The 10,413-nt window shown below is 35.1% G+C and overlaps 1 protein-coding gene across 1 annotated transcript in view; it reads right to left on the reverse strand.

Annotated features, from left to right (window-relative positions):
- Positions 1-6,792, reverse strand: part of LOC107654352 (beta,beta-carotene 15,15'-dioxygenase-like) — an 8,403-nt gene extending 1,611 nt beyond the window's left edge. Inside the window, exons 1-8 of the mRNA XM_016441393.1 lie at positions 6,599-6,792; positions 4,575-4,703; positions 4,356-4,485; positions 3,808-3,955; positions 3,168-3,309; positions 1,595-1,815; positions 1,226-1,477; positions 930-1,032 (exon numbers count right to left, since the gene is read on the reverse strand). Coding sequence (XP_016296879.1) covers positions 930-1,032; positions 1,226-1,477; positions 1,595-1,815; positions 3,168-3,309; positions 3,808-3,955; positions 4,356-4,485; positions 4,575-4,703; positions 6,599-6,662 — 1,189 coding nt within the window. The 5' untranslated portion in view covers positions 6,663-6,792. The remainder of the gene's footprint in view (positions 1-929; positions 1,033-1,225; positions 1,478-1,594; positions 1,816-3,167; positions 3,310-3,807; positions 3,956-4,355; positions 4,486-4,574; positions 4,704-6,598) is intronic.
- Positions 6,793-10,413: the final 3,621 nt, after the last annotated feature.

The following is a 10,413-nucleotide window of genomic DNA, read 5'->3' on the forward strand; positions in this document are numbered from 1 at the left end:
TTTTTTTTTATCAGCAATAAAGACGAGGTGAAAATTCACATCATGACAATAATTAGACTATTTTAAAACACGCTACCGATGAAAACGATAATAAAAAAATAACACCTCAACAGTAATAATGCCCCAAATAAGTTTTTTTTAGGAAGTATATGATTGTTTGTAAATCACATTGTGAATTTTTTCACATTTTTGTTTATATATATATATATATATATATATATATATTATACACACACACGCACACATTGGGTTTCCATGTTTTATGGGGACATTTCATATGCATAATTATTTTTATACTGTACAAACTGTATTTTTCTATCCCCTCACCCTAAACCTACCCCTCACACAAAACTTTCTGCTATTTTAGATTTTTTTAAATACTTCATTCTGTATGATTTATAAGCTTGTTTCATCATAGGGACCAAAATATATCCCCACAAGTGCCAAATTTACTGGTATTACTATCCTTGTTGGGATATTTGGTCCCCATAACATAGGGAATACCAGGACCACAACAACTCACTCACTTAGATATCACCGCTTTATATCACGACACATTCAAACTTAAAATGACTTGAAATCATGATCTGTGTGGGTTTTTTTAGTGTGCAATAAGCTTGGTGAAATGAATGGTTTGTGACCATCATGACACTTGGAGTGTTCACCAAATTGAGGACTAATCATCTTAAAATAATGAAAATAAGATGACTATTACAATGAACAGCTGTTTGTATGAGAGATTTCAGTACATTTTTTCCCCACTAAGTTTATTTTACGCATTAACTTACATAATAAGTAAGAAAAGTAGTAGTTAAAACCTATGGTATCAAAGGAAAAACACATGGAGGTGAGTGCGACTGAGGCCTACACACACACACAGAAAGAGAGAGAGAGAGAGGAATTAAGCCTCCCCGTTGTCATTGGCTTACCATCACAGAGAACCTCGCCCTGACACAGAACTTTTCCATCTTTCTCCTTCACAGCACTTGCTGTTGTGTATTTAAGCTTGACCAGATCTTCACCTGTCTCACCCTGGGTGTGAATGAAACAAACAAAATAAATAAATAAACCATCTGTTTACTGTCTATAATCAGATGCTTTGAAAAGAACATAAAGAAGATTTCTATTAATGGTGATATTTGCACAGCAGCTAAAGGTTCAAGGTTTTAAAACAAAATCAACCAGAATCAGTGCTGCCTTGCAAACACTGAACAACATAACATACCATGTCGCTAAGAGGCAAAACAAATCTTTTGCACGTTGGCTTGCAGTACATAGTCTCTGCTCCCATCTGCTCCTTCAACTTGTCCAGGTAAAACATATCATACAAGCCGTTGTCATCATAGCAGATCACATCAAAAACAACATGGCCATCATCTTCAAAGGCATTGACTTGATGGTAGACAGCCATCGCACCCGTGTAGAATTTGATCCTCACTTCCTTCTTTGTCTTTCGGTCAATAAGGTGAATCAGGGTCTGATGAACATAAGCGATGAAAGAATGGTTTAGATAGGTATGGTAAGCTGTAACACTGTCCAGCTGACAGACACATGTCTAGACTACACTCAGAGATCTGAAAGAGTTCATTCTTACACTGTCTTCAGGGTGGAATTTCATGCAGCTGGCCCAGCTGACCCTCCTCAGATAGGCTGTGGCCATTTTGAGGATATCCAGCTTTAGGGGCTGCTCAATAAAGACGAAGTAGTTGTCAGTCATGCCAAAGCTGTGGTAATAACTGGGCGTGAGGAGGGAACGGCAGGGCACAGTGCACACGACCTCTGCACTTTTCAACGGTGGAGACCCGTCTGACCTACCTGATTTAAAAAAACATTGTTGAGGTTTAGTAGTTCTTGGCATGTCATGTAATAAGTGATGAAAGAAACTTAGCTTTTCTAAATTTACTCACACTCAGGCTATCCAAGATGTAGATGAGTTTGTTTCTTCATTAGAACATATTTGGAGAAATTTAGCATTGCATCACTTGCTCACCAGTGGATCCTCTGCAGTGAATGGGTGCCATCAGAATGAGAGTCCAAACAGCTGTTAAAAACATCACAGTAATCCACACCACTCCAGTCCATCAGTTAACATCTTGTGAAGTGAAAAGCTGAGACAAATCCATCCTTAAGGCATTTTTCATTTCAAACTATCACTTCTGGCAAAAATAGGAGTCCATAATCCATAATTACACTTCGTCCAGCGAAAATATCCACAATCTCACATCAAAATCCACCAACATATTTGTTTAGAACTGTTTGACTGTTTTCAATTGTAAATGATGCTTGATCTGTGCACACATCTCTCCTGATACAGATGAGATGACTTTTTCAACTGCAGAAATCAATATTATGGATAGAGGACTCATATTTTAGCTGGAAGCAACATTTTAAAGTTACAAATCCGTCTTGATGAAATTGTTTTCTGCAAACATGCAGCTTTTCACTACACAAGACGTTAATTGATGGACTGCAGTCCTTGACTGGATTGCTTGTGTACTATTTTGATGTTTTTATCAGAGCTGTTTGGACTCTCATTCTGACGGCACCCATTCACTGAAGAGGATCCACTGGTGTGCAAGTGATGTAATGCTACATTTCTCCAAACCTGTTTCGATCAAGAAACAAACTCATCTACATCTTGAATAACCTATAATTTTCAGCAAATATTCATTTTTGGGTTAACTATTACTTTAAGACACCTTTACAAACCAATTGTTAATGTTTTCTTGATTTGGAAGTTATCTCTAATATAATATAATCTACAGTTGCCAGCTGGTAAAGCTATCTGTCACTGAAAATATGGCTGCTGGGTTAGTGGCTACTAGTGGCTATAAACGGTATTGCAAAAACAATTTTTTAAATGTGAGAAATTGTTGCATCTGCAAAACTCAACAGCATAGTGCTAAGGTGTTGTAGCAGGTGGCTGCCAGAGCATTGCTTTGCTGTTGCGAATGTGTTCTAGTTTTTATCATGTTACTATGCAGTTGTTATAGTGTTCTTGGTGGTTGCTTGGTGGTTCATTACAGGTCCAAGTCAAAATAAACTACACTCAAGTCTCTATGAACCGTGCAATCTGAGCCAAGTATAATATTTGAGGTTACGGATTTGAACAAAGATGAGAAAGAGTAAGGTGCACCATGAAACAGAAATGATGACAGCACACTTACTTCCTCCTGGAACCTTGAACAACATGTATTTGGTTTTGCCCTTCTCTGCAATGCATGTTCCCATACTGTAGCTATTTCCCTCTTTATCATAATGCGTATGTGATGCCACAATATTTGCAGGAAGGTATTTTAGGTAGTCCACCTTGAGTGAATAAAGCAACAGCAATATTCTTTGAGAACATGTAAGTATGAAGAACATTTCAATCATGACAACTCTCAGAAAAGTTTTCACATGTTGGTAGATAAGACAATGTTCATGTATTTGGTCTTGGCGGAATAAACCTGCTATACAAGCTGCTGCTGTATGGACTTGTTACTGACAAAGATACGTAGACAAGCTGCTGTGAGCATGCAAGATTTGCTGCTGCTGCATAAACAGGCATACATAAATCCTGTAGCAAATCTAGACAAGTGGAGCTGGGGAGGTGGGGGGTTTCAGAGGAATCATCTTACAGCAAACACTGAACCAGACTATTTAAATGATGAGCCAACAATCTCATTTGCAGCAGAATCAACAGAGGCCAATCAGCTTGTGCCATGTACTAAATGATAGCAGATTGCATGTAAAGGGCATAAAAGTCAGCGCCATCTAGAGTTCTATGACTGAACAAGATAATTTTACAAGCAGTTTTTTTTATACCTTGTCTTGAGTCTCTAAAGTGATGGGGTCAATTTTACGAATATAATTGGTTTCAGATGTCGCATGGTAGTCATTTCCATATTTGATTATATTATTGGCACAGTTGTCAGTGAAGTCCGGGATGGTGTGACTGAGGAAGGTGATCACTCTGAAAAGAGAGTTAAAAAGAACATTTAGAGATATTTAACATCTGATGAACTGTTTTATATGAATAGTAAACTCTATACTCTATTCTTATAGTCAGTCACTAGTTGAATTTTAGCTGTTCGTCTCATAAGTTAACAGGTTTTATATTATTCTCAATTCTCGGTTACATGGGTTAATTTCCATAAAAATGACAAGGTAAAGTACTCTAATTGATACCTAGTAGTATGCTTCCTAAAGGTTAAATTAAGGATAAAATCTCAAACAAAATAATTGAGGTGAGATTTCTTCACATGAAATTGATGCATTTCTGCTTTTCATTGAAGAGTCATGTTTTGATAAATAGGCCAACATGTTTTTTTTTTCTTTCTGAATTGACTGAATCAGACAATAATGTTACTTACTTGGAGAATATATTTTTGCATGGGTCTGGGTATGCCATTGTCCCCATCTCTGACACCACTATTCTGTTGGCCTGCGTGTTGGAGTTGTAGGTGTCACCTCGAAGATATTTGCTTCTATATGTCACCTCTCCTGAAAATTAAACAATAATCAATATATTCATGTGGAGCAACGAGGTAACAAGCAGAAATGCACACAGAATGCTGATAGACATTAAATACCTTTTTTAATTGTGAAACTGTGTAAAAGTGCCATTCCATCAAACCAATGGTTGTATCTTGTCTCTCCCAAAGAGAAGAGGCCGGGTCCATTGCGTATAAGCGTGCCCTGCAGCCATTCAGGAATCAAGCCTGCAGAGACAACGAAACATGCTTAAACTGTTTTAAGTGGGGCAGTTTGTTATAATTAACTGCTTATGTCCACTTCTCTGTCCAAATCATTTGCTATCACAAAGAGAAAATTGCTAAAGATCTACACGAGCACTAGAACCATAAATAAAGGTACCCCTTAAGGCACCTAAAACAAATTTTTTTTTTCCCCTCTATTTTCTGTAATTTACACTTCTGCTCTACTTGTGCACCGTCTTGGTTTATTTTTTAAATTCAGGATCATGATGACACATATTGTCAGCTTACAGCTTTATGATAAATTGATTGTATTTTTCCTATTTTGTAAGCGACTTTGAATAATAGCATCTGCTAAATGAGTAAATGCAAGTACAGATTAGAAAGAGTGAAATTCAAGCACTTTTCCAATACTTTCAAGCAGTAGCAGCCGGTGCTTTTCAAGGGTGGGGAAGCTGTTTATAATAAACTATAAAATTACTTTACATTTACTTATATTGTTGCATAAAGCAGTTTCTGTCTGGTGTATGTGTATAAGCTGCACACACATTTTTAATTCAAATGAATCATTGATTATTTTTTTTTAATCACTACTGTATTATTTTAATATTTTGGCTGGTTTTATTTAATAAAAAGTAATTAAATACAAAGAGATTATTATGTGAATGTCAAAAAATGAAAAATGTGGCTTTTAGTCACCATGGAAATGACAAGACAGGTTTCAGTACAATGATAAGTGTTCTAGTATGGATTTTAACGTATACACATCAACCTATTTCACAACGCAAATATTTGTCCTAAGTAAATGAGTTATTACTGAAGATTATACTGTGTCTGGGTTACCTTTATGGTGGCTGACGAGAGAGGATTTTTCATGTGTTCTTTGTGCTTGCGTTGATTCAGTGCCATGAGAGCACTGATCTATATATACCATTGGTTCTCAACTCCAGTCTCTCACTCTCACTCCATATATATATATCAAGCATTTTCATGGAAGATATTGAAAATGATTGTACATTTCAAACCTTGAAACCATAACTGTTAAAATAAAGCACTTTCCAAACTTTCAAAACTCTGTATGAACCCTGGAGGAAGTATAGTGAAAACTAACAATTTTATCATGTCTGCAATTACTTTTATTTAGTAGATGACAGAGAACTACATCTAATTATAGTGTTTTCAGGCATTCTTATTCTCATTCTTTTTAAAGTGTTATTCCCTTTGGACTAAACATGGTGATATAAAGTTTAAAAAAAATATTCCGCTTCAGGTTTATTATACGCAATGAATGCATTTAATCACTGAGAATTGTTATTAAAAGTGTTTTTTAAAAGAGAAAAGTTACAGTTGCAGAACATGAATTAATGACAATTGTATTCTTTATTGTGAGAATTGCTGCGTGTAGTTATATAAATGAACACATTATTTCATAGCCAATTTTACAATTTCAATATATTTTAACAAAACAATATAGGCCTACATGGTAGGCAACATATTTTTATACTTTTGTGACAATGTTTCTTTAAAAACATGGAAGGTATTTGCCATATGAGCTCCAAAGAACGTTAACAACAGTGATCTATTTAATAAAAGACACCAAATAATGCAATATATTACAAAATTGTGCATGTGGATCCGTTGTGGTAATTTTTGTTTACTTGTTATGACATGGCTTTACAGAGATATGCTGAACATATTTTGTGAATGGCGTAGCCTTACAATATCATTGCTTTACTAAAGACGCTCTGCCTCTCGTGAGAAATACAATAAAACACGGAGGAGTGCAAATAAAAAATATGTTGCGCGAAGAAACGCGTTAAGTTTTTTAGTAGGCTACTCGGTTTATAAACAGTGATTCAATGCAGGCGCGTGTTACTGGCCACGTATTTTTCTCCTCCTACCTTTTACTTCAGCTTTGATGGGCTCCGGATGTTCGTCCTTGTTTTTACTATAGTCGTACTGCATCTTCCCAAAGTGCTGTCCTAAGTTTCTCCAAAGAAGTGACGGTCAGTGCTCCAACACAAACTGTCTATAGCCTAGAGCTTCAGGAAGATGAAGACTCCGCCTCTCATTTCAGAACTGAGAGACTCATGTTTACAATGTGAATTGTATCTCCTTGTTATTGCTTTGGGCTCATGATTGTTTTAAAAATGTAAACAGCTGCAAATTGTATTTATCTAATTATAGAGACTACAGATAAGCAAGCAGCAGGTCAGTCTGACCTACTGTTAACATTTTTGAATTTTTTTTGTTTGGAATTTGGGTTGCCTTTAACTGTATACCAATAGCAAAAAAAAAATTATTTTGTGCATGTTTTTGTGCTGTGGGGTCTGTTTTATTTTAGATCATTATGAAGACAAAGTCTTATCAGTCATATGGAGAGGTTTGCCATGTTAAGATCACATGACTAATTTTACTGACTTGGTCTCAGTAACCGTCCTCTTATCAATATTTTTGTTGCATAAAATAATTAATGGCGGTGAATAGAACTGGTGGTGGTTGAGGAGATTCCCCCGCTTTCATGTAAAGCGCTTTGAGTACCCAGAAAAGTGCTATATAAATGTAACTAATTATTATTATTATTTCTACAGTTATATTGGAAACTAAAAACATCATTTTTTTAATTAAAGTTAAGCATGCTGATACTGTCAATATATATCCAAATGACTGCTATATATGCCAGCACAACACATATGTTCAGATTCATTTAAAGGCACAATATGTAAGATTTTTTATTAAAATATCCCAAAACCACTAGAACAGTGTTATATATTTTGCTGACTTGTGTACTTACATTATCCCAAATGTTTCGAAGAATGTTTAAATCCAGAGATCTAGCGGCGAAAATGACATATTGTGCCTTTAATCATAATGAATTCTACAATAAAATGTATATTTTCTATATTCAATAAACATACATTTTTGTATATTGTAGTATTCATTATGATTGGAATCCGGCAATAAATTGTGATAAATGGGCATCCGCCTGCATTTGGGGATTGTGCATTTAACACAGTTTGTGCTAAACATGCTAAGAACCTGATTCTGAAAACCTGAACCTGAAAAATTGTAAGTTTTAAATTACCAAAAAAAAAAAAAAGGCCACAGAATGGACAGTAATAATTCGTCACAAATAATAGTCATGCAGTCAACCCATGTTAGCCAAACAAATCCTAATTTCCACAGTTTCTTATTTATTTCTTTGGAGAAAACAAAGAGAAATATCCAATAGTTTGTGTTTTTTTTTTTTAATAAATATCAGTAAACATTTATTTATTTATTGTTTGTTTGTCTGATAATAACATGTAATGAAAGGTGGAGTTATGTAGCATCATTTAGATTTTATTATAGTTTTTATTAATATTTTGAATTAGTTTTTAGTTTCATATTTTTCATTTTCATTTTACTGTTGTCTATATAGTTTTTACTAATTTAATTAATTTATTTTGTAATTTTAGTTATTTTAATACATCAAGTTAAACTAAATAAAAATGAGAAATGTTGCTTTGGCAACTACTGAATTTATTTTTTAATTTTTTTAATTTTTTTAAATTAATTATAATATCCATGAGATGTGCTAATTTTTGCCTCATTTGCTGATACTAAAACAGGAGGTTGTTATTATTTCTCATTATTATTATTTCTTATTTTCAACCCAACTTATTCAAAATGCTTTTTGTAACATTACAGGATACAACATTCACTGATATGTTATAATATACCAACCTTCTTGACCTTCGACATTTACAGATAACCACCATAATAATGTAGATATGAAATAAGAACACATCATCACCGCACTGATAAAAAATTGGCCTTTTCCCAAGCCATAGCCATATGCAGACGTTACACATTCTCTCTTGTTTCCAACAGAGGAGAAAAGACTCAATCAAACCCATTTGTAGCACATGAGAGCCACTAATCTCTAAGCCACAGCTTCAACAGAGCATGCGGTTTTAAACATAATTTCAGAGAATGCATGCAAAGTTGCTGCTCATTTCTCTGTAGTGCCTTTTCTTTTCATTACTGGAATTTGGACACAGCCATTTCACTTGTTGTCAGACTTGTTTGCAGTTTTGAATAAAAGCTGTAAATCACATCCTTCCATTCTATTTGTTTAAGTTCTGCATTTATGATTTGGTAACTGTCGTTACGTATAAAATTTATGCATGCAAACTGTGCCTTTTGTTTCCTTTAAGTACAAGTAAAACATTTACTGCTTCAAGTTTATCATAATTGTATGATAAAGTCCTGCACATCTTGTTAACAGATAAGATGAGAGCAGTGTTCCTAAGAAGACTTGAGTAGGCTATGCTCAAACAAGAATTAATGTCTTATGGCACATAATTAACTGACATAAAAAACTGTCAAAGGCCATTGAGAAACAACTCTAAGAATACATTGGATGCTGAACTAAAGCAGAGCAATAAAATTCAATGCTGTAAACCCGATCACCCATCATAAATCTCCTTAAAGTGATCACTTTCTATAAAAAGATCTCACACCGAGCTTACAATAAATGCTGATGTTTCAACTGACAAACTGATAAACGGGCCTTATGTAGCTCTGCCCCTTTTCGACTCTGCGCTCATTGTCTTTGGTCTTCCGGTTAGTATTTCCACAGCCTGAAGGTACAAGAATTTATGAATGAACTGCTCATTTTAAAATCTTTCCAGCCTACTGACATTTGTTATGACATCCACTTCGAACATTAGGCCTACAATGCAAATGATAACTTTCGTTAACTCTACAATAAAATCCACTTCACTTCAACAGCATTGCTAGAGCTACCGCAAAAATGGAAGTTCAAAGATCAATTCTAAAGATGGCTGCTGTGCATGTGTTCCTCTGATGCATGTTCTATACACTAAATAGCTTATATTTGAACAAACACCCAACCTTAAGTATTAATGTTTGGTGCATTTTTAGATTTCCAAAAAACTCAATTCTGTATGATTTATAAGCTTGTTTCCTTATGGGGACCAACAAGGACAATGATTTTGAATATTGCCATCTTTGTGGGGACATTTGGACCCCATAACATACATTGTTAAAAATGTTCCTGTATTTTTACAGTAAGTTACTGGCAGAATGGTTGCCAGTAAGTTACTGTATTTTGGTTTTACAGCAATGTACTGTAATGCAACTTTACAGTATGTAGAACAGTGTACTGTATAACTACAAAACAGTATTGTACTGTATATACACATATTCAGCAGTAGTTAAAGAATTATTGTCGGCGGATGATGCAGGACGTATGTGCAGTGCACGCGCCTCTGAGATATGCTAGTCTCGCGAGTTTGTTTACAGGAGCAAAGGAAGCAAAATTTCCTTACTTTAGCAAAGGAAAACCAGTCTCCTCTTGGTTTATATCGAAATCCTCTGACATTTTTCTTTGCAAATCTTCGGTTTGTACTTCTAATTCGTGACCGGCGTTTTGTTTTGTTCTCTCTCCGCATTCGTCACTAATCACGCAACGCCGATGTCTTACGTCATCCGCCGGAACTGCTTCAGTGTATGACAGTTAGCAGAAATGAGAGAAAAGTGTTTATTACATTTGAAATATGGATATTTTTCTTACAAAAACTCATTGATTTGCTACAGGAGGCCTTTATTCACAACCCGGAGCCATGTGAGAAAAGTTTTATTATGGATGTGCGCGCTTTATTTGACGACTTGTGGACTGTTCAACTGCAACACCCACTGAGTGCAATGA

Source organism: Sinocyclocheilus anshuiensis, unplaced genomic scaffold (assembly GCF_001515605.1).
Source record: "Sinocyclocheilus anshuiensis isolate Anshui unplaced genomic scaffold, SAMN03320099.WGS_v1.1 scaffold747, whole genome shotgun sequence".
NCBI lineage: Eukaryota > Metazoa > Chordata > Actinopteri > Cypriniformes > Cyprinidae > Sinocyclocheilus > Sinocyclocheilus anshuiensis.